This window comes from Panulirus ornatus, chromosome 42 (genome assembly GCF_036320965.1).
Source record: "Panulirus ornatus isolate Po-2019 chromosome 42, ASM3632096v1, whole genome shotgun sequence".
In the NCBI taxonomy this organism is placed as follows: domain Eukaryota; kingdom Metazoa; phylum Arthropoda; class Malacostraca; order Decapoda; family Palinuridae; genus Panulirus; species Panulirus ornatus.
In genome coordinates this window covers 13794624-13820902 of record NC_092265.1, presented here as the reverse complement: position 1 = coordinate 13820902, position 26279 = coordinate 13794624, and the positions used below count along the sequence as shown (strand labels likewise).

The following is a 26279-nucleotide window of genomic DNA, read 5'->3' as shown; positions in this document are numbered from 1 at the left end:
AATTCACATATTCTTTAACCACTATCATTTCCACACAGGACCCCATATTCACTTACCTCTCTCTCCTCCATTCTGCTCCCACCCATTTATTCTTAAAAGTTCTATCTAGAAGTCTTTCTCAAGCTTCTCTTCTCCATGAAACATTAAGCTTTAACTTCTTTATCATTATCTGGTAACCATATAATGGTTACTGGCGATTCTACCTTCTCACACATGAACTTTGCATCTCTAAATTTTGCACTAACACACTTACAATCACATAGCTTTTCAAACCACTTATCCTTTACAAACAAAGCCATGTCCTCGTCTAGCAAAGCCATCTGCATTACCTTTGAAGCCTGATAATACATCCTTCACAACACCCAACTCAGAGGTCCCATTATCTCTCAGCCTTGTCTCACACAAAAATGACAAGTCTAATTTTCCCTATCTGAAAGTGTATACAACATCCATCCACTCATATTCTTCATTTATTCCTCCCACATTATCATCCATATGTACCTGCATACCTTTATTGAAAGCAGCTGCTGGAACATCACTGATGTCCAAGATCAAATACACCTTTTATGGGGAATATTCACAAAACTGGGGTCCCCAGTCCTAACTGACAAGCTAGCAAAAAATGGCAGGTTCACTCAAATGCCTAAAAAAAATTGTTACCCTGTTACCCTCTTCTAAATATGTATTTCAATTCAATCCTCTGCAATGCATGAAATGTCTTAAGCTTTTCTACTACTAAGAGTAGTGGAAAAAATCATGTTATGTCATGCATCACCAATTAATCCTAGTGGGGACAAAATCTCTGAAAGAAAAACAATAAAACCTATTTGACAAAAGATCTCTGAATGAAAAACAATGAACATAGTAGATCACAACACAATTTACTTTTTGTATTTCATAATAATCTTTAACCTAACAAAGGAGGAACCTACCCTCCATGGTTAGAAAGTTCTGCTGTAAATCCCAAGAGGTATTATTGCAAATTAGTGGCGATGCTTGAGGTCGAGGCAAAAGCAGGTCCACATCCTCAAACTGGAACTCACTCTCTTCCACCTCAAGGCATTCTGAAGAACTTCCCATGGTATCTATACTATCACTAATAACCCCAACTTTAAGAAAATTTTCAGCACTATGATGACTGACCAGAACTTGTTGTAAGGCTGCATGAACTTCTGCATAATCTGGAAGGATATGATCAAGACAAACTAAGACATGCAGATTTTAATAAACTCTTGAAGCATAAAATTCTAGATTCATGCAACTCATTCCTTAAAAATCTACAAGATTAAATGAAAGCATATTAGAAATTAAGAAACAAAAAATCAATAATAAAACTGTATGAGATATTAGTGCTAAGTACCGCATGCATATGATAGTTAAGATTAAAGCTAAGCACCACCATGCAAAGTGTAACAGTAGGCAGAATGCACTGATAATTCTGTAAAGGCTTCAGAAAATTAGTTCTTAGAATCATCAACTGCTATAGCAGATTTTCACTCCCATGCTTGAATACGTATTGGAGAGAAGGCACATGGATTCATTACAGATAATGCAAACACAGGGGCTTTACTATGTATTCGTCTTACCAACAACACTTTGTGGACGCAGTTTTCTACCATGCAGACTCTTCCGCTTGGAGGCAAGCTGAGGGGTGGCCTGCAAAGATAGCAAACTAATGAGATAAATGAGTACAATACAAATTTCTTTAAGTATGAGGTTCAGCAGGTCATGACATGCATTTTACTGTCAATAACTGTGTTAAGTTTGAACCAGTTTTCATTATACAACAACCAAACTCACCTCTTACATTTAGTGAATGGATAATTCCAATATATCAAAACTAAGGATCTTTACACTAAATTCTATATCAAAACTAAGGCTCTTCACACTAAATTCTAACATAATAAACCCAACTCAAAATCAAGGTGTAAGTTAATATGATAAACCTTACAATATTTTCTGAAAACTATAAATCTTGACTTAAAAATGTATCAAAGTTCATGCAGCAAAATAGGTTCAGTTTATGTTGTTCTCATGCATTTCCTATATACTGGCATCCATTGCTTTCAACGATTTTGCAATCAACAAATTCACCCAATACATATCTTTACCAATAAATATTCAATATGTAAAATCTTTGGTTTCCAAATGAATGGCTGAGCATAAAAATTATGCATACTGCACATTTCACATTGTGGGTATTGCAATGACTCACGGCAAGCACAGCCTACCATAAGTCAGTTTGCAAATAATGCTGTGAGAGGTTGTTTTCTAAACTATGTTTAGTCAATATGAAAGCTGAGAAAATTAAGAGATTTGTGAATCAGTCAAACTAACTCTCAGCCATGATTACATAAACGTAAGAAATTTACAGATGGAAAAAGTAAAAGGAGAATCTTAGATATTAGGTAGGTAAATCAAAGTCAGATGGTAGTGCTGATGAGATCTACCAAATGAAGCCACACTCTGGTTCGTTATTGTACATAAATAAATCTAAAATACCTGAATCAGAATGATGAATGACATCTCCCACAAAAGGGTAAAGTGTATCACAAAACAAAAGTTAATGCAGGCATGAACATGAGTTTTAAAGGTCTCAGTCCAATTGTACCAGAAGAACAGGGCCTGTGATCTCACATGAGGGGTGGCAGTCAGCCAGAGACCATGTTTCTTAGGCACTGGCAGGTAGTTGTAGAAACTTGGACCTTAAGCACTGATACACCAGGTGAAGACCCTTGTAAGAAACTATGTCCATCAGGTACTAATGGTGAGGTGATGAACCTTGTTCCCTAGGTATTGATAAGTGGGGAGCCTTGTTCTTCATTCAATTTTGTTTATATAATGCTTTGAAATGTTCTTGATTCCTTAAAAAGCTCTAAGCAGTTATAAAAAACTAAATGTAACAAAGAGCAAGGCTTCTTCCCCGAGCTATAAACACTCGAAGACCACAGCAATAACCCACCAGTACCCGATGAACAATACTTCTGACCTCAAATGTGAGGTCAGGGTCAGAAGCTATGTTCCTCAGTAACTATTTGAAAACTAGCATTCCTTAAGTACAGGTAGGTCAGAAAAAGACAATTTACACTTTTGCAGTCATTGATCTTGCAACTCTGAATATCGACAAACCAAACGTAGCTCTCATCAAGAAATCAGTAGTTATTATCTATCTATATCTCTGATACTCGTTCCCTCCAGGAACTACACAAGGGGTGGCCATGGCAAAAGAGTCTTCATTTACCCCTGTCCTTATGTGCCTCTCTCACATACACCATTCCATGCATTCTTCACCTATTTCTCTCCCTTCAGTATTCTTCCGCTCAATTTCCCCAAGTCACTTTGGTCTTCGTCTAATACCAACCCCTTTAATCATACTATCATACAATCTCCTTGAAAACTCCCCATCTTGCATTCTTTCCACAGGCAATTGGTGCAGGCAATGTATATAACACAATAATAAGTAACCTACTAGATAATAAAATTCATGATCTTACTATACCTATAATGCATGACTGGCCACAGGAATGTTGCTCAGTAGATTAAGAAAAGCTACAAATTCACCAATCCCCATAAAGGAGTGGCCAATTATAGACCAATCACACTTCTAGAAACATCAAGGTAGATTCAGGAAAAATCTAAATACAAGATTACAATCCCATCTAGGAGACAATAACCTACACAATCTTCAGCATTAGCTCTCATATATACGAAGATATAACTACTGCAATGGAAAAGGGAGAACGGTGCAACATCATTTTGAAGGACATCATAAAAGTCGATAGTTTATCAGAATGGACTAAAACACAAATTGTTACAGTTTAATTTACCAAAAACTTCATGAGAATAATGGCTAAAAATCATTGATAACATAAAAGTTAACATAAAGCGGAGAGTATAAAAATCAGAGAGTATACTGGGCATACCTTCAACCTTTTAAGTGGGGTCCTGCATGGGAGTTGTATCTCACCCATTTTAAACACTGCCTACATGGTGGACTTACTGGTCCCTGTACAGGGACCAGATCATCATATGTATGCTGCCAACATCCCATACAGGGAGTGAAGAGCTGTTAATGAACTCAATCATGGCATATGAAAAAGCCTGTGGAAACCACTGAAAGGTCTGTGGGGCCTAGATGTGCATAGGGGTATGCGATACATGACAGCTAGAAAATATGATGCGAGTGACCAAGTGCTTTTTTCATCTGTTTCTAGCATTACCTTGCTAATGCAGTAAATGGCAAAAAATTTGAAAGAAAATCATATACTCAATAAAATAAAAGAGAAAATGAAAAAGAATGATGGCACTAGAGACAGAAAACTATGGAAAAGATCAATGACTACAAAAAAGATATGAGAAAATACAAACCAATCAACAGATATTCCAAGTAGTCCTAGTACTGACTCTACATTCCACCCTGAGCCAATCATCATCAATAATAAGTAGATCAACTATGCACATGAATGTAGGATACTCAGTTAAAAAATCCTCAAAACTAGAGCAACAAGTCACATCAGACAGTCACAAAACTAGCCCTAAAAGTATTTAATAAGATGAAGAAATTTTAAAAGTCATCAAGGAAAAAAGTAACTAACTTCTGTACAAATCACTGATCCATCCTGTTCTCAAATACTGACCAATGCCTATGTACTGTCAATCACAGAATAGCCTCCATCAATTGCAGATATTCAGGACAAGGCACTCAGATTTATAACAAACTAATGCCCCCATACAAAGAAAAGATTTGTGAAATACACACAAGAAAAAAAATATAGAAACCATTAACAACAGCCTGCATGAACTGGTGAGAAGAACTTGGAAAACATTAGAAAGTGAGGGCACCTTAATAATCATTGAAACAGTAAAAATTGTCTACCTGGACAGATACCACACTTGGTGTCTAAGAAACTACCACAAGAGTATGCAAGCGTCACCACTACCAATTTATACACTAGGGGGAGACAGAAGATCTGGGTAAAAACACAAGATCTGAAAAAAAGCACATAAAACAAATACACCATCATCAAACTACCACCCAAACACAAAAGACTGGCCACTGGAGAAACAAACCCCTAAAAAAGAAATAGAATTAGAAGAGGAGAACAAATCTGATGCAGATCAATTATAAATGACATTAGAAATGACTGCTAGCACAGCATGCTAGCCTGTGACTTTGAAGCAGCACTGCTTAAAATGCTTTCCTTAGTAGGGTTTTTGGCCCTACCAGCTAAAGGATGTCTCCTCTTTTTTCTTCATCCTAACTTAGCTTAGCATAGTTTGAGCCATTCTTCCTAAAAAAAAAACTCTAAAAATACTAATAAAAGCACAGATAGCTTTTATTTCAATTTCCTTGTGAGATATGAAGCTTAAGTCTACTTCACAGTACCAATGTGGAATGACATTATTCATGTATTGTACACAAAAATTTACAATTTCACTGCAAAACATAATATATACTTGTGGTAATAATTTCCTATACTTTCTCATTCACTTTAGCACTACTGAAAGTAATTCTATCATTCTGATTTTGCAGTTCTTATCCAGCAATGTCCGCTAATCATTTCGTGTGAATTTTACTCTAGTAAAGGTTGATGTCGCTGTGAAGGTGATCACAACTGAAAAGTTAACCGAAGTAAATTCACCACAAAATGATCAGCAAAAACTAAGTTGAGTAAAACCTGTTATCCTTACTTTGAGACAAAGAATTGTTCAAAATAATGTTTTTCAGTTTTGGTTGGCAACCCTTGAATATTCCAGAAAAAATCTAGAAAAATTAAAAAGATACATAAAAATATTTCAAACTGCACGTGCAATACGTGCAATGCACTGCAGTGATTAGTGTAATCACCACCTGATGTTTTGTGGTGCTGGTAACTGTTTACCGTCTCCCATGTGCTTTCTAGTGCAGTACTGTGTTAGTTTTGCATGTTTGTATATTTTGTGCATCAAAGATTACAACTGTGGACAATGGCCCCTCTAAAGTGCTGTCAGCAATCACCTGACAACTCCTTGAAGCCATCTACATCTCACATATAGAGCATGAGGAACGTTTTAAGCCTTGAAAAGAATACTGAGTTGTACAAGAGGCTGGCTAAGAGCAAGTCCAAGAGGGTGGCTATGGGCAAGTCCAAGGCAGCACTTATATAGGATTTCAATGCTGGCATGATGACTCTGTATGACATCACCAAGCAGCAGATGATCAAGACACTCAGCAATGCTTATTTGCATTTCCCCCACACATCTTTGCCATTTCCCATGTGAGCACAGTAATGTCAAGAGCAGATGACAGAGCCTTAAAGGGAAGATGCCTCAACTATCTCCTTGCTCTGTTCCTTCTTTTGGAAAGTAATAAAGGATGGGAGGATTTCAAGCCATCTGCTCCCACCCCTCTTAGTCACTTTCTACAACATGCAGGGAATATGCAGGCAGCATTCTTTCTCCCCTACCTCTAAGGATAAAATAAAAAATAAAACTAGCTTATTTGGTTACATATATCAATATTTCCTCTCAGTAAAATATTTACAAACAGGTAAAATAATTCTAAAATGCCCAATCCTCAATTTATGCAGGAACACTTTGTCTCTCTTTTTACACAGTGAATCTACAATCAGCAACATAAAAAAGAATGCAGAGAAAATCTGAAGTGTTGTGGTACACTCTACTCCACTGCTTACCAAGGTTAGAAATTTACTAATGGAGAAGATGAGGAAAATGCTCTTGTTATGCACAGAGCATGAAACAAAGAAAAAAAGAACCTTAGTAACCTATAGCTCAGGATTTATGAGCATCTATGCAAAGAAGAAAATGTAGCTGAGCCAAAGTCATTTCAAGCAAGTAAGGGGTGGCTTGATAAGCTTATTTGACATCATAAGCTATGTAACGTGAGGGTAACAAGAAAATCCACCAGCACTGACTACATAGCTGCAGCACACAACCTAGTTTTCTCCGTATTTTTATTGGTTTGCTATATGCACTTTCTCTTTGCATGAGATTTTTGAAGAACATAACCCCCACATAATGCAAGGGATGAATATTGGCATTTCTGAATCATCCAGCAAAAAATTTGAACTGGAAATTTTTGTGATCCAAAACAGCTGATTCCCTCAGCATTTCAGAAAACATATGTTTTACTGTAAAAATTATGCAGCAACCCCAAAAAAAAATACTGCCATCATTTTTGCCTCATATGAATCTCCGTCCTCCCTTAATATTATCATTATTGTTACATGAAGAGGTGAGGATTCATATTTTATTTGGTGATTTATTCAATTTCATTGTATATACAGATTATATACAGACACAAAAGCACTTCATAAAAAATTCTACCAAAAAGTGTAACAATCAACAGGCAGATGACAGCTCACACTTATATAATCATTGTTGAGTGACAATACTCAATAGTTTGTTTGAAGATTTTGTCAATTTCACAACATAAACTGGCACATACATAGAAACAAAAAAAGTTTGTAAAAACCTACAAACAAAAGAATTGATCATCAGGCAGCTGTTGGCACATCCTCACTATCAATGTAAGTATGTTTGAGTGACTAATCGGGTATGAATGATGCTGAATGAAATATGAATTAAGTAAATGAATAAGCGTACAATATCAGAATAAGTTATGAGTACATACGAAAGCATTAGCATGTCAAATGATAATTACACTTAAATCTGACACTCCAGTTTTATCAAAAGGATGTTTATATGAAAAGTTACAAGGAAACAGACCACTGAGATCTAGACAAAGGCTGTTGTGTTGAAAGATCAAAGTGGCAAAGCAAATACATGAATAAATGAATGAGATATACTTGTGAACTTGATATCTATAAAGGTGCAAAATAACATCACTTATGGATTTGGGGCTGAGTACTCATAAAGTCGACTTGGAATTTATGATCCAGTAATTTTTTTTCAGTTCACTGCAGCTGGTACATATACACCTTAGTCAATTTTTTCAATTCAAAGCATATGAAGTGCATATGCATTGCTAAGTTGTTCCTCTTCAATGAAGACGGGGTGTACATACACACACATTAATACTTATAGAGGCATCCATTCCACACATTAATTTCTAGACACTACAGCATATTTTTTCTAATGTACTGAGCAGTGCATGTTAATATCAAGGAAGCCTGTGTGATCCATGCTCTCACACTGTGTAATAATTCTTGAAGCTGTGTCACTCTTAAAAGACTGCAGATATCACTGATTAAAAACCTTAGTAATCATTGTTAGAAAAAGCTAAAAAGCAAATCACACCTCAATATAATAAGTCATTAAATACTGTATTTCTAGAGTACCTCAAATGCCTGGTAGTTGAGCAGCATAAATCAAAGGGTGCATAACAGATGTAAGCACTGTATCTCTATGTTGAGCTGTATTATAATCTATTTAGAAAAATCTAAGACTGTTTGAAAATATTCCACACACTGTCATATTGTAAAAAAAGTTATTTTCTCTGACTTAACATGAGTAAGACATGTGAACTTAATGATATCCATCCCTGCATACTGCAAGAGTGTGCCTCTGAACTTGTACCTGCATCTGATCATTTGCTCCACTTGTCTTAAAACCATAACTTTTCCCTCTTCTTAGAAGCAACCATTGGTACATCCCATTCCTAAGAAGGGTGACAGTTCTATCCCCTCTATCATCCTGTTCCTTTGACAGCAAATATTTCCAGTCTTTGAATCTCTCCTTAACTCACATATCATCAGATATCTTAAATCTTAGTCCTCTCTATAATCAACAGTATGGTTTCCATAAAGCAAGATCAACTGTTGATATTCTCTCCTATCAAACTTATGTCTGGTCATCATTTCTGAAAGATTTTTGGGAATCCTATGCAGCTGCCTTTGATATATCCAAGGATTTTGAAAGGGTGTGAAATCAGGGTTTCATCATTGAGAAACCCTCTTTTGGCTTCTTTCCTCACTTTCCTCCTTCATGTCTAGCTTATTCCCTGTCTTCATGGTTGTTGATGGATCAGCCCTGTCTCCATCAACATTGGTGTCCCTCAAGGTTCTATCATGTTTCCTACACTTTGTCTCCTTTTCAACAATTTCCTTATTTCCTTTCTTATGAAAAAAAGAAAAATCCTGAAGCCTCAAGAATGCATTCCTCCACATTTTTCACTGCTCCTTCTCTCACTCGGAACAAAAAAAAGTACATGCTTTCTGCATGTTCCTGGCAAGATGTATGGGAGAGAGGTGTTAGAGAGGGTGGTGACATGCACAGAGCATCAGGCTGAGAAGGAACAATATGGTTTTGGGACTGGAAGAGGATGTGTGCATCAGGTCCTTGAAATGAAGAATGTGTGTGGGAAATACTTTGATAAACAAAAAATTTGTGTGTGGCATTCATAAAAATGGAGAAAGCACATGACAGGGTTGACAGAGACACTTTGTGGAAGGTGTTACCTATGTATGATGTAGGAGGAAAGCTATTAAAGAACTGTGAGGAGTTTTTATGAAGCGAGTATGGTGTGTGTGTGAGTAGGCAGAGAATGAGGCAGGCAGTGGTCCCATGTGAAGGTGGGTGATGTCATCATGGCTGTTTCATTTGCCTATGAATGGGGTGGTGAAGCAGGTATATGCAACGGTCTTGGACAGCTGGGCAGGTATGCAAACTGTAAGGGGTAAGAGGAGCCTGAGAAGTGAATCAGTACTTGTTTGCTGATGACAGCACTGGTGGTAAGTTTGAGTAAGAAACTGCAAAAGTTGGTGTCCGAGTTTGGGAAAGAGTGGGAAAGGTGAAAGTTGACTGTACATGTGAGTAAAACAAGGTTATCAGGTTTAGCAGTGGATAGAGACAGAGAAGCTGTGGTGTAAATCTGAATGGAGAAAATTGGGAGGAAGTGAAGTATTTTAAATACCTGGAATTGCACAAGGCTGGAAATGGAAGCATGGAAGCAGAAGTGAGTCAGTAGATAAGTGAGGACATGAAGGTTCTAGGAGCACTAAGGAATGTGTAGTATGTCTGAAGGTATGGCAGTCCCAACAATGTTGCAAGGATGTGAGGCATAACTACAGATGAGAATGTGCAGAGGGGGTGGATGTATTAGATATGAAATGTTTAACGACAATATGTGGTATGAGGTGCTCTGATTAATTAAGTAATAAAAGGGTAAGAGAGAGGTGTGTTAATTAGCAAAGTGTGGCTAAGAAAGATGAGGGTGTGCTGAAATGGTAAGAAAATATAGAGAAAATGAGTGAGGAGAGGTCAACAAAGAGGATATATAAGTCAGAAGCAGAGGGAAAAGGGAGACAACAAATCAGAGATGGAAGGATGGAATGAAAATTATTCTGAGTGCTCATGGCTTGCAAGAGGGTAAAAAGTGAGCACTGGACAGAGCAAATTGTGTGATGTGGTATATATATATATATATATATATATATATATATATATTTTTTTTTTTCATACTTTGTCGCTGTCTCCCGCGTTTGCGAGGTAGCGCAAGGAAACAGACGAAAGAAATGGCCCAACCCCCCCCATACACATGTATATACATACGTCCACACACGCAAATATAAATACCTACACAGCTTTCCATGGTTTACCCCAGACGCTTTACATGCCTTGATTCAATCCACTGACAGCACGTCAGCCCCGGTATACCACATCGCTCCAATTCACTCTATTCCTTGCCCTCCTTTCACCCTCCTGCATGTTCAGGCCCCGATCACACAAAATCTTTTTCACTCCATCTTTCCACCTCCAATTTGGTCTCCCTCTTCTCCTTGTTCCCTCCACCTCCGACACATATATCCTCTTGGTCAATCTTTCCTCACTCATCCTCTCCATGTGCCCAAACCACTTCAAAACACCCTCTTCTGCTCTCTCAACCACGCTCTTTTTATTTCCACACATCTCTCTTACCCTTACGTTACTCACTCGATCAAACCACCTCACACCACACATTGTCCTCAAACATCTCATTTCCAGCACATCCATCCTCCTGCGCACAACTCTATCCATAGCCCACGCCTCGCAACCATACAACATTGTTGGAACCACTATTCCTTCAAACATACCCATTTTTGCTTTCCCAGATAATGTTCTCAACTTCCACACATTTTTCAAGGCCCCTAGGATTTTCGCCCCCTCCCCCACCCTATGATCCACTTCCGCTTCCATGGTTCCATCCGCTGCCAGATCCACTCCCAGATATCTAAAACACTTCACTCCCTCCAGTTTTTCTCCATTCAAACTCACCTCCCAATTGACTTGACCCTCAACCCTACTGTACCTAATAACCTTGCTCTTATTCACATTTACTCTTAACTTTCTTCTTCCACACACTTTACCAAACTCAGTCACCAGCTTCTGCAGTTTCTCACATGAATCAGCCACCAGCGCTGTATCATCAGCGAACAACAACTGACTCACTTCCCAAGCTCTCTCATCCCCAACAGACTTCATACTTGCCCCTCTTTCCAAAACTCTTGCATTTACCTCCCTAACAACCCCATCCATAAACAAATTAAACAACCATGGAGACATCACACACCCCTGCCGCAAACCTACATTCACTGAGAACCAATCACTTTCCTCTCTTCCTACACGTACACATGCCTTACATCCTCGATAAAAACTTTTCACTGCTTCTAACAACTTTCCTCCCACACCATATATTCTTAATACCTTCCACAGAGCATCTCTATCAACTCTATCATATGCCTTCTCCAGATCCATAAATGCTACATACAAATCCATTTGCTTTTCTAAGTATTTCTCACATACATTCTTCAAAGCAAACACCTGATCCACACATCCTCTACCACTTCTGAAACCACACTGCTCTTCCCCAATCTGATGCTCTGTACATGCCTTCACCCTCTCAATCAATACCCTCTCATATAATTTACCAGGAATACTCAACAAACTTATACCTCTGTAATTTGAGCACTCACTCTTATCCCCTTTGCCTTTGTACAATGGCACTATGCACGCATTCCGCCAATCCTCAGGCACCTCACCTTGAGTCATACATACATTAAATAACCTTACCAACCAGTCAACAATACAGTCACCCCCTTTTTTAATAAATTCCACTGCAATACCATCCAAACCTGCTGCCTTGCCGGCTTTCATCTTCCGCATATATATATATATATATATATATATATATATATATATATATATATATATATATATATATATATATATATATATATATATATATAAATGTGACATGTTATCAACCAGCACATATAAAACAGCTAGAGGAAACCACAGAAAGGCCTGTGTGGCTTGGTTGTGGTTAGGAAGCTGTGGTTTTGGTGCATTACAAATGACAGCTAGATAATGGACGTGAAAAAATGTAACCTTTCTTTGTCTGTTCTTGGCACTACCTTACTACCATGGGAAATGAAGAACAAGCATGAAAAAATACTGCATATACAAATACAGGTAAAACAACAAAACAATCTATTCATTATTGATAACTGTAACTTGCATTTGTTTGCAGAAAAACCATCAGCAGGACATGTTTGGTTTCCTGATGTACAAAATGAGCAGCAGATAATTTTAAAGAATGAGTAACTACAATATAAGTATCTATATGAGAGCAGTTAAGGTAAGTAAGACGAAAATAACTCATTATAGTTTCCAATCTCTCATTACAATTTCAACACTAAACTCCTAATGGTTTGTGCTTCCATTTACAATACCTTAACTTTTAAACTTCAGATAAGAGTTCAAATTATTTAAAAGGATGTATTAATTCTCAAAGCACAAATATGAAGTTAGTGCCACAAGCACCTACAAGGTCAAACTAAACTTTCAGGCACACAGCAAGCAAACACAAGATATTACATATACTTACGAGGTTTAAATATTCCAACTTCTGTCAGTCAGCGTAGAGAGAAAAATGACAAGGAAGTAAGATGAGTACCAAAACACCAGACAGGGATATAATGCTGTACTACAAGTCCTGGACTAGTCTAAAGAAATTTCTAAAGCAGGTGAATGTTGCACCACCAAAAAACATCAAATATCACTGTTCACTGGCTGGTTTGTATATTCAATAAACAGACAAGACCATACAATGTTAGTAATAGATTATTTATATGACTAATAACTTGTGAATTTCTCTTAAACAAATCAAGTCAGGCTTCATACTTTTCTTAGTAGTCTTATTAGATTACTATGACGAATAACCTGAGAATCTTTCTTAACCAAATCTAGTTAGGATTCCTATTCTTCTTAATAAGATATATACTATTTTCTTCCTTAATGCAACAAATTACAAGTTTTCAATTAACATCAATATTGTCAAATGGTATATAAATTTTGTAATAAGTCTGCACCTAATATTTACAGAGTGTATCATAGAATGCACTAAAGGAAGGTTAGCTTTCCTTAATTTTTGACTCATTACTGTACCTTTATCTTAAAGAAAAGTGTTTTCAAAAATACTGTTTAACTGAACATAAAATAAAAATGCAAGCTTTCATGGTAACACAATATGCATCCAAATCTGAACATTTTAGCTTTGACAATCACAGAGAACTGAGGAACAACAACTATGCTTCCAATATACACATATGATGAAACAATTGACAATCATATCAAAATTAGACATAAACAAGTTATACACATAATGAATCTTGTTTCAATAATACCAGAAATTATCCTATTTTTTCATTCAAAACACAGCAAAATTCTTGAATCTACCTGAACAGATGATGAAATTTTACATCATTGCCCTAGTTATATTTGGTAAATTTTTAATAGAGTTCTTTAGATATGAAACCTATATATGAGGCTACTGAATAAATTATACAGCAGTATAAAACCAATTTAAACAAGAACTTACTAGAGAGAATGAAATGTTTGCTGGCTATGTACTAGTCCCAAGATTATCAATACCAAATGGAAGAGAAAAGAATGAACAACACACATTAATATGCTTCACAGGCAAAGATGGATATATTTGATGGCATAGTAGTCCCATTGGTGTCATATGGATATGAATAAAAACACTGAGAACAGATGCTAATGTGTTGGAAATGAAATGACTTAAGGACAATTTGTGGTGCGTGGAGGCTTGATCGAGTAAGAAATGATAGATTAAGAGTGAGATGTGGTAGTAAGATGTACGAGAGAGCTGAAAAGAATGTACTGAAATGGTCTGCACAAAAGCAGAGGATGAGTATGAAAAGCATAAATAAGCAAATATATAAGTCAGAAGTGGAGGGAAGAGGTGAGACGATGGAGTGGAAGATACTTTGAGTGTTCAGGGCCTGAACATGCAGGAGGGTGTGAGGCATACAAAGGACAGAAATGGAGTAATGTGGAATACAAGGGCCAACATGCTGTCATGGTCTGAACCATGGCATGTGAAGCAGTTGGTGAAACCATGGAGAGGTATATGGGGCTTGCTTGTGGATAGTGAGCTCTCATTTTGGTGCATTACACAAGACAGCTAGAGAAAGGATGTCAGTGTGTTATGCCCCTTCTTTGTCCAGTCCTGGTGCTACTTTGCTCATGCAGGATGCCATGAACATGTCTGAAAAAATATATCTTTCTTTCATTCTCAGTTGATTCCTGTTTTCCACATTAGTGAGTTATCAATGGGAACAAACGAAGAAAGGCAACATCCATTCTCTAGTTGTAATGAGCAATGCACCAAAACCACAGCTCCCTATCCACATCCAAGCCTCACAGACCTTCCCATGGTTTACCCCTGATATTTCACATGGCCTGGTTTAGTCCACTGCCAGCACATCAACCCCAGATACCACATCATTCAAATTCACTCTATCCCTTGCACACCTTTTACCCACCTGCAAGTTCAGGCCCCATCGATCAAAAGCTTTTTCAATCCATCCTTCCATCTCCAATATGGTCTCCCTACTCTCCTTGCTCCATTAACTTCTGACATATGTATTCTCTCAGTCAATCTTTCCTCACTCATTCTCTCCATACATTTAAACCATTTCAGCACACTCTTCTCAGCCCTCTCAACCACACTCTTTTATTACCACGTCTCTTAAACTTTTATTATTTACTCAATCAAACCACCGCACACTATATGATGTCCTCAAATATCTAATTTCCAACACATTTACCCTCCTCCATGCAGCCTTATCTGTAGCCTAAACCTCACATCCGTATAATATTGTTGGGACTACTGCACCTTCAAACACTTATTTTTGCCCTTCCATATAACACATTCTTCAGTGCTCCCAGAACCTTTGCCTCCTCACCATCCTATGATTCACTTCCATTTCCATGGTTCCACTCGCTTCCATGTCTACTCATAGGTAGCTAACACACTTCACTTCCTCCAAGGTTCCTCTATGCATACTCATACACAAACTAACCTATCCCTCAACCCAGTTAAATCTAATAAACTTGCTTTCATTCACATTTACTCCCAACTTCTTCCTTTCACACACTGTTCCAAACTCGGTGACCAACTTCTGTAGTTTCTCACTCGAATTCACCACCAGTGCTGTATCATCAATGAACAAATGACTCACTTCCCAGGCCGTCTCATCCCTCACAGACTAACATAAATGCCCCTTTCCAAGATTCTCACATCTACCTACCTAACCACCACATCCACAAAAAGTGAATAACCATGATGACAACGCACACTCCTGCCAAAGACCAACCTTCACTTCTCTCTTCCTACTCGTACACAAGACTTACACCCTAGACAAAAAATTCTCACTGCTACGAGATGCTTTCCTCCCACATCATATATTCTTAAGACCTTCCACCAGGCATTTCTATCATCCATATCATAAACTTTTTCCAAGTCCATATATGCAACATACAAATTCATCTGTTTCTTTAAGTATAAATAACACTACCTATCTATCTATATCTCTCATACCTGATCCTACTGGAACTCCCTCAATAGGGTGGCCTGCAGCAATAGTCTCCATAACTACTGACCTCCACTGCCGCTTCTTAGCCTTTAGTTCCTCATCCTTAACAGGCCAATGGCAGAGGGCAACTCCAGCACAGTGTGTGCAAAGGTCCTAACTTATGTTCCTAGTGACTACTTTTAGCTAAAGTTCCTACCAACTACTTACACACATTCTTCAAAGCAAACACCTGATCCATATATCCTCTATTTCTTCTGAATCCACCCTGCTCCTTCCTAATCTGATGCTCTGTACATGCCTTCACCCTCTCAATCACTATCCTCCCAAACAACTTACCAAGTACACTCAACAAACTTAGAACTTTAAAGTTTGACACTCACTCTTATTCCCTTTGCCTTTATAGAATGGTGTTATACAAGCATTCTGCCAGTCCTCAGGCACTTCACCATGATAATACATACAAAGAAAATCCTTACCACTAATCAATGAACAACATGGTAACCTTTCACAATAAATTCAACTAAAATACCATCCACTCCACCTGCCTTGCCAAACTTCATCTTCCATAAAGCTTTCAGCAACTCCTCTCTCTTCACCAAACCACTCTCCATGACTCTCTCACTTTGCATACCAACCTGGCCCAGACACTCTACATCTGCCACCTTATCATCAAACTCATTCAACAGTCCATAATACTCACTCCATCTCCTCCTCACTTCATCACTACTTGTAACCAATTCCCCTTTTGTCCCTTTCATGAGTGTTCCTATGTGCTCTTGTTTCTCAAACATTATTAACCTCCTTCCAAAACATCTTATTCTCCCTAAAGTTTACTGATACTCACTCACCCCAAATCCCTTTAGCCCTCTTTTACAACTCTTGCACCTTCCTCTTGACCTCCTGCCCCTTTTCTTAAACATCCCCAATCATTTGTATCTATACTTCTGAATAACAAAACCAAGAAAAGTCACAGAGCTGGACCATTCTATGTAAAGGATTACTACAAAAATGAGCCCAAAAGAATATGCCAAGTGCTAGTCAACCAAATATGTGTCTGTTTTACTCAACCAAATATGTGTCTGTTTTACTATCATCAAAAACAGAGAATGTGTAGCTGAAAAAAATTCTATCACTTAAAACCATAACCTTACATATGAAGTAAAAGTAAATGAATTGCATTTGAAAAGAAAGCGAGTGAAAGTATAGATTATGTAAGAGTAGAAAGTATACTAAACTGTGTTATGGATATAGGGGAAGAAACATTGAATAATATGACAGAAATTAAGTATTTGTGAGCTATCATGGGTAAGTTTGATGACATGGAAGGAGAGATAAGGGAGGGAGCAGGACTGGGTAGAAGGGTCACCAAGTCCCTTATCAGAATAATGAATGGTACATGTGTAAGTATGGAAGTGATGAAAGGATCAAGGGACAGCATGGTCCGCCCAACCCTGACCTATGCACGTGAAACATGGACACGGAATGATTCATTGAGATCAAGAATCAAGGCTGTGAAAATAAGCTATCTGGGAGGAATGAGTGGTATGGCAACATGGAATGAAGATAGAAAAGATTTTGTAGTGTAGGGAATGCAAAGCGAATGAATCGTGGAGTGACAGTGGTTGAAATATAATAATTTGTGGCTGTTTGGGCACTTGAAAAGAAAGCAAGATGAGGGTATAAAGTGGAAGAGTACTGGAGGGAGAGAAATGGTGAAAGAATGCATGGAATGGTGCATGCAAAAAAGGCATGTAAGGACAGGGATAAGTGGAGACTTTTTTGCCATGCCCACCACATTGATGGGACTTCCTAGGGGAAATGAACACAAAAAATAAGGACAGATAGATAAACAGTGTTTTGGTCGAGGTGGTGTGCAAAGTGAGAGGGTTAGGGAAAATGATTTGGTAAACAGAGAAGAGGTAGTGAAAGCTTTGCGGAAGATGAAAGCCAGCAAGGCAGCAGGTTTGGATGGTATTGCAGTGGAATTTATTAAAAAAGGGGGTGACTGTATTGTTGACTGGTTGGTAAGGTTATTTAATGTATGTATGACTCATGGTGAGGTGCCTGAGGATTGGCGGAATGCGTGCATAGTGCCATTGTACAAAGGCAAAGGGGATGGGGGAGGATGGATACCTTAGGATAAGTTGTTGAAGTGTGAAGAAGGGGTAAATGTCTTATTCCTACTTAAGGGTTAGTAATTGGAATGGGAGTAGTTTGAATGAAATGAATAAAGCAGGGGATAAAAATGTAGATTTACTACAGGGCGGGGTAGAGACAGGAATGGATGAAGGCAAGCAAGTATGAATATGTGCATGTGTATGTATGTCATGTCTGTGTATGTGTATCTATATGTATATGTATCTATATGTATATATGTGGGTGTTTATGTATATATATATGTGTATATGAGTGGATGGACCATTCTTCATCTATTTCCTGGTGCTAACTCGCTGATGCGGGAAACAGTGATTATGTATAATGAATGGCATAGTGCCATTGTACAAAGGCAAAGGGGATAAGAGTGAGAGCTCAAATTACAGAGGTATAAGTTTGTTGAGTATTCCTGGCAAATTATATGGGAGGGTATTGATTGAGAGGGTGAAGGCATGTACAGAGCATCAGATTGGGGAAGAGCAGTGTGGTTTCAGAAGTGGTAGAGGATGTGTGGATCAGGTGTTTGCTTTGAAGAATGTATGTGAGAAATACTTAGAAAAGCAAATGGATTTGTATGTAGCATTTATGGATCTGGAGAAGGCATATGATAGAGTTGATAGAGATGCTCTGTGGAAGGTATTACGAATATATGGTGTGGGAGGAAAGTTGTTAGAAGCAGTGAAAAGTTTTTATCGAGGATGTAAGGCATGTGTACGTGTAGGAAGAGAGGAAAGTGATTGGTTCTCAGTGATTGTAGGTTTGCGGCAGGGGTGTGTGATGTCTCCATGGTTGTTTAATTTGTTTATGGATGGGGTTGTTAGGGAGGTAAATGCAAGAGTTTTGGAAAGAGGGGCAAGTATGAAGTCTGTTGGGGATGAGAGAGCTTGGGAAGTGAGTCAGTTGTTGTTCGCTGATGATACAGCGCTGGTGGCTGATTCATGTGAGAAACTGCAGAAGCTGGTGACTGAGTTTGGTAAAGTGTGTGGAAGAAGAAAGTTAAGAGTAAATGTGAATAAGAGCAAGGTTATTAGGTACAGTAGGGTTGAGGGTCAAGTAAATTGGGAGGTGAGTTTGAATGGAGAAAAACTGGAGGAAGTGAAGTGTTTTAGATATCTGGGAGTGGATCTGGCAGCAGATGGAACCATGGAAGCGGAAGTGGATCATAGGGTGGGGGAGGGGGCGAAAATTCTGGGGGCCTTGAAGAATGTGTGGAAGTCGAGAACATTATCTCGGAAAGCAAAAATGGGTATGTTTGAAGGAATAGTGGTTCCAACAATGTTGTATGGTTGCGAGGCGTGGGCTATGGACAGAGTTGTGCGCAGGAGGATGGATGTGCTGGAAATGAGATGTTTGAGGACAATGTGTGGTGTGAGGTGGTTTGATCGAGTGAGTAACGTAAGGGTAAGAGAGATGTGTGGAAATAAAAAGAGCGTGGTTGAGAGAGCAGAAGAGGGTGTTTTGAAGTGGTTTGGGCACATGGAGAGGATGAGTGAGGAAAGATTGACCAAGAGGATATATGTGTCGGAGGTGGAGGGAACAAGAGAAGAGGGAGACCAAATTGGAGGTGGAAAGATGGAGTGAAAAAGATTTTGTGTGATCGGGGCCTGAACATGCAGGAGGGTGAAAGGAGGGCAAGGAATAGAGTGAATTGGAGCGATGTGGTATACCGGGGTTGACGTGCTGTCAGTGGATTGAATCAAGGCATGTGAAGCGTCTGGGGTAAACCATGGAAAGCTGTGTAGGTATGTATATTTGCGTGTGTGGACGTATGTATATACATGTGTATGGGGGGGGGTTGGGCCATTTCTTTCGTCTGTTTCCTTGCGCTACCTCGCAAACGCGGGGAGACAGCGAAAAAAAAAAAAAAAAAAAAAAAAAAAAAAAAAAAAAAGATAAACAGTCGTTATGGATATCAACATATCACAAAGAGACAAAAGAGACAACTAATCACCTTAAAAGAAAGTCATCACAGGGACCTAATGGAATGCCACCCATTTTCTCTAGGCAAAAACAACAATAGCAAAGCACCTTATAATTCTTCTATGGCAGAGCATAGACCAATCTAACATTGCAGGCACACACAATATGGCATTCATAACACCAGTGCATACAAGCACATATATAGACCATATCAAGAAATGACCAGATGAAAGGGGGGGAGGTTAGCAAGTGGACAAAAGTTTCCAAAAGGGTTAGGCAGCTGTGCATGTTAAATAACTCCAATACTTGGGACAGAAACTACATCTTCAGGAAAGTGAATTCCACTCATTGTCTTAGCACAGAGTTCATTTCCCTTCTTGTTTTACTACAGAATCTGAAAAAATAAAGACCCATTTGCCTAATAACACAATTGAAATATATGAAAGAGCATCAAAGAAAAAGATTATGGGGCATCTGGTTAGAAAAACTGTAATCCTCATTTCAGGCCACCACTTTCCTGTGCAGAAGGGTACATGATAGTAAGGAGGGAAAGAGAAGACAAAGGAAAAGGATGTTTGGCATTCTTAATAAGAGAACACCTTGAGTTTCAGGAAAAGTAGCTGATGGCCTATTCAGACCATAAATAATGGAAAAGGTAACTGTAGGAGAGATGTGCATAGTGGTGTTTGTCATAAATAATTCGAATGATTCAGAACGTAATATACAAAGAACAATCATGATGGTGCATGACGCAGGAAAACATGCACTTTTCAGAGATGTTTTAGAACTGACGACTGGGGATTTCAACTGTAAGCAAATAGACCGGTAGGATTTAGATTCTCAAGGGGAGAGGAAATCATGAAGACGCTAATTCCTAGAGTGTGTATAGTTAAAGTTCCTATACCATCACATCAGCAAACAAACTAGCTGAAAGGGACTGTTCCACTCTCATTACTACAGTCTAGCACAGATATTAAGATATCATACATGATCTATAACTTAGAAAAAGTGATCATGTAATGCTTACGCTTGATTATGTGGGAAATGAGAAAGTTATTAGAGTAGAGATGACAAAGGACTTCAGGAGGAGATGTAATCATGAAAACTTCATATAACCTAACAATATCCATGGTAACACAGATTGGGAAATGGATTTCAGTTGTCAGGACCAAGATTGGGAAAAGAATTTCAGTTGTCAGGACCAAGGGTGTTATGGTAAAAAGTTCTGTGAAATTTACAATGGAGTGGAAACACAAATATCTCTAGCCCTAAATACAGTAGAAAGGTTAAGAAAGAGGGGAAAATGGTTTAACCAAAGATGTCAAGAGGCAAGGGAGTTTTGAGATATACAGTGGCAGAAATACAGGCAACACTTCAGCTAGCCAACTCATATTATGTATAAGGGAACAGCCAGCCAGCTTATATCAGATATAAGGGAACAGCCAGCCAGCTTATATTAGATATAAGGGAACAAGGAATGAATAGAGCAAAATAAGAAAGGAAGAAGAGAAAAATTTTGAAAACAGTATTATGGATAAAGCTAGTGAAAATCCAATATTTTCCATAAATTTGTCACTTTAGTATCAAAGATCAGCTAATCGGATTATGGGATTCAGGAGGAAAATTTCTATGTATGATCTAAGGATATGCAAGGATCTAAACAACAAGGTCAAAGGTGGTATCGCAGTGAAAGGCACTACAGCCCCATCACCAGTAAGATGCAATGGGGAGAGGGCTTTAGAAAACATTACAACATTGAGGAGATATTAACAGAACATTAAAAGGTAATGATCCATTAATGTCTCATGGCCCTGAAGATGTGTGTGCAAATGGATGGCTTTCAAATAGGGAGAAATTACCCAAGAGAGGTGATAAAGGTTTGAGAAGGGATGTCATATGTAATGAATCTCTTAAGAGTTCCATGGAGAGAATGAGTGAGGAAAGATTGATCAAGAGGATATATGTGTCGGAGGTGGAGGGAAAGAGGAGAAGTGGGAGACCAAATTGGAGGTGGAAAGATGGAGTGAAAAAGATTTTGAGTGATCAGGGCCTGAACATGCAGGAGGGTGAAAGGCAGGCAAGGAATAGAGTCAATTGGATTGATGTGGTATACTGGGGTTGACGTGCTGTCAGTGGATTGAATCAGGGCAAATGGGAACTTCAGTGAAGGGCGCAAATGGGGAGGTGATAACAAGTAGTGGTGATGTGAGAAGGAGATGGAGTGAGTATTTTTGAAGGTTTGTTGAATGTGTTTGATGATAGAGTGGCAGACATAGGGTGTTTTGGTCGAGTTGGTGTGCAAAGTGAGAGGGTTAGGGAAAATGATTCGGTAAACAGAGAAGAGGTAGTAAAAGCTTTGCGGAAGATGAAAGCTGGCAAGGCAGCAGGTTTGGATGGTATTGCAGTGGAATTTATTAAAAAAGGGGGTGACTGTATTATTGACTGGTTGGTAAGGTTATTCAACGTATGTATGACTCATGGTGAGGTGCCTGAGGATTGGCAGAATGCGTGCATAGTGCCATTGTACAAAGACAAAGGGGATAAGAGTGAGTGCTCAAATTACAGAGGTATAAGTTTGTTGAGCAAGGTTATTAGGTACAGTAGGGTTGAGGGTCAATTCAATTGGGAGGTGAGTTTGAATGGAGAAAAACTGGAGGAAGTGAAGTGTTTTAGATATCTGGGAGTGGATCTGGCAGCGGATGGAACCATGGAAGCGGAAGTGGATCATAGGGTGGGGGAGGGGGCGAAAATTCTGGGAGCCTTGAAGAATGTGTGGAAGTCGAGAACATTATCTAGGAAAGCGAAAATGGGTATGTTTGAGGGAATAGTGGTTCCAACAATGTTGTATGGTTGCGAGGCGTGGGCTATGGATAGAGTTGTGCGCAGGAGGATGGATGTGCTGGAAATGAGATGTTTGAGGACAATGTGTGGTGTGAGGTGGTTTGATCGAGTAAGTAACGTAAGGGTAAGAGAGATGTGTGGAAATAAAAAGAGCGTGGTTGAGAGAGCAGAAGAGGGTGTTTTGAAATGGTTTGGGCACATGGAGAGAATGAGTGAGGAAAGATTGACCAAGAGGATATATGTGTCGGAGGTGGAGGGAACGAGGAGAAGAGGGAGACCAAATTGGAGGTGGAAAGATGGAGTGAAAAAGATTTTGTGTGATCAGGGCCTGAACATGCAGGAGGGTGAAAGGAGGGCAAAGAATAGAGTGAATTGGAGCGATGTGGTATACCGGGGTTGACGTGCTGTCAGTGGATTGAATCAAAGCATGTGTATGGGGGTGGGTTGGGCCATTTCTTTCGTCTGTTTCCTTGTGCTACCTCGCAAACGCGGGAGACAGCGACAAAAAAAAAAAGAAAAAAAAAAAATATATATATATTGGGCCAGGTGAGGATATTCCCTCAAAGGCCCAGTCCTCTGTTCTTAATGCTACCTCGCTAACGCGGGAAATGGCGAATGGTTTAAAAGAAAAAAAAATATATATATATATATATATATATATATATATATATATATATATATATATATTTTTTTTTTTCAAACTATTCGCCATTTCCCGCGTTAGCGAGGTAGCGTTAAGAACAGAGGACTGGGCCTTTGAGGGAACATCCTAACCTGGCCCCCTTCTCTGTTCCTTCTTTTGGAAAAATATCTTAGATACACTTTCTTGTCTATGCTCTCAATATTGTCCATCCCACGAACATTACATAAACAATTCAACATTTGTCAAGACCCTTCATAATATATGCATCGATCACTTACTGTTCAATTGCCCTAAAATCTCCCTATAATGATGCAAAAACATCATTAAATTTTATCACCTGTGATCCAATCCAGTGGATGCAGCCAGCTTCCTGAACGCTGAAGATCCCCAAAGAAGACAGAAGGAACTCCAGGGATATGAAGGTAAAGACAGAGTATGACTTTTTCACATTCCCTATGTGTTTTCACTAGTTCTACATGATTTTCATTGTTTTCAATTAACTTAAATTTCTCGCATGTCTTTTTCCTATGGTGAATTAGTTCCGATATCCTTGTCACCCAAGTCAGCAGAGAAAGAGTACCTATTTACGAGTACCTAAAATGAAATTTAGTGATTGTGGCAGGGCTAGCGCTGGCAAATATCAAAATAGTTTTCAAGTATGTTGATAAAGAAATATTGAGCTAGCTATTCATATCCTAAATAAGAACAAAACTATAATATGCTTCTCATGTTTGGTCACTGCACCTAAAGTACAAAGAGCTCATACAGAAGGTCCAGAGTAGGGCAACAAAGATGGTATCAGAATTAAGAGTTAAAACACACCTTAGAAGAAAGAAAAGTGAGTGGTGACCTGATCATAGCTTCTAAAGTTTTTAAAAGAGATTGATGATGTGGATAAGAACAGTTTATCCAAAGATGTATGGAAAGAACAACCAAAAGACATAACACAAAATTAGGAAAGAAACTTGTCAAAAGAAATGTATATAAATACTTAAATATAATACGAGTTATGGATGAATAGAAGAAAACAACTGAGGACATGGTTATTGCAGACACCATACATAAATTTAAAAGGTTATACTGTTGTAGAATATATTAAAGAGATGGGGCCTCATAAGAGTAAACTTCCCTCCTCGTATAGTACAAATCAGTAAAAAATTATGTCAAGCTTGATAAATACATTTTTCTACCAGAACTGAAAATGTATCCTGACTGCAACACCTTTCCACACTTGTTAGTCCACGTCTGGGAGGATAGTCAATCTTATATAAGAACCATAAAAAAAATGTTTTAAAATAAGTCTTTCATGAGTCAAATAAATGTCTTCTTAATATTTATTGTCAGAAAGTGTGCTGCAACCACCTTTATGGCTAGGAGTGCTGATGTAGGCCACATGATATGTGGAAAGCCAATAATATTCAGCCAACACCTAAACAACACTAGTATTACTTAAAATGTATTCAGAGTTAGGCTAATGTTCATAAAAACCTAGAATAAAATAATACAGCAGAATTTAACTCTCAACATTTACAACTGCACAGAGTAATAATTAGAAAAAGGTTAAGTGATGCATAAATAACATAACTTTAATTCAAAAGTACAAACTAAGCCAAAAGCATGACTAACCAGGGGTGATGGGTCTGATTTTTGACTGGTTGTGTCATCGCCTTGACTCACAGTGTCTGATCGTTCACTACGAGACGATGACTCACTACTTCCCCGTTCACGGCTTCCCATTTCTGTACCAGTGGAGGCTCTCTTCCGTGGACCCTCACCAGACTGCTGCAAAGACATAAGAATTGGGGTAAAAATCAATACTTAAGAATTAAACACATAAAACCTTAAAAATATGAATCTAGTCACTATAAGCCATCTAATCAAAGACAGACAGGCTGCCTTAGATAAACCCAAACAAGCAGGTTCATATTTAAAGGATTATGGTACATATTTTGATGATCTGGAAATGAGCAGGACACATGCTGATGTAATTCAGAAGCCCCTGCCAAAATACACAATTCTTATAGCTGTACATGGGCTGAACGAGATCTGACTGTTAAATGAGGAGATTAAAAGCCAATAGGATTTTCCTATACCCTGATGTCTAAAATTGTACAAAAAAGATTCCCAGACAAAGTGGACATTTGTGGAAAATGGCCACCATATTCCGTGGACTTGATCAGTAACATATTCTAAGAATACTGATTTATACTTAACAGAGGTTTGTACCATAGGCTTTAATATATCTAAGGACACACAAGAATGAATGCATTTTTCATTTATTCCATTGACAATGATTCATTGCATTAATAAAATGTTGACAAAGATGTGGACAGCCATGTGATATATTGAAAAAAAGGAGGAAAAATATGACAAAAATTCACATTCAAGGGACCTAGATGATTGCCAATAGGTATGGCAAAGCCGGATACAGAATCAGAAAAAATTATTCAAGTCTGGTCACTGTAACAAGAATTTCCTGAACCCAACTCTCATGGTTCCTTGTCATTAGCCTTATTTGAGTAAGCTGGATGCCAGCAGGCCATCATGCATGAGTTCTGTTCAAAATGCATGAGCAATGAGATTGCCAGTATGCTTAAGTACACATGCTGGATATTAGACCATGGACAACCCCTGGAGCTAGAGAACCTGTCATCCATTAGATGACAAAAATTCATTCTTTATTCACAGAGATAGCTGGGGAAGTCTTGAGACTATGATTCCATACTGCAGTCTGACAGATTTCTCAAGGTGGCTGCTGAAAGAGCATCTTCACAAGACAGTAGAAGCCCTGATTAGATGTTCACTATTCTAACTTAGATCATTTGATACCACAGCTTATCTACTTGTCAATCCTTGGCATTGCTGCAGGATAAACATGT

General features: G+C 38.4%; 1 protein-coding gene across 16 annotated transcripts in view; it reads right to left on the bottom strand.

The window, feature by feature from the left end:
- Positions 1–26279, bottom strand: part of LRR (Leucine-rich repeat) — a 258329-nt gene that overhangs the window by 92759 nt on the left and 139291 nt on the right. For 7 of the 16 annotated variants that reach the window (XM_071686586.1, XM_071686593.1, XM_071686591.1 and 4 more), the window contains 4 exons: positions 25027–25182; positions 12827–12847; positions 1587–1656; positions 933–1181 (listed from right to left, as the gene is read on the bottom strand). In XM_071686586.1, coding sequence (XP_071542687.1) covers positions 933–1181; positions 1587–1656; positions 12827–12847; positions 25027–25182 — 496 coding nt within the window. The remainder of the gene's footprint in view (positions 1–932; positions 1182–1586; positions 1657–12826; positions 12848–25026; positions 25183–26279) is intronic. The other 9 variants (XM_071686594.1, XM_071686598.1, XM_071686599.1 and 6 more) reach the window with 3 other exon arrangements.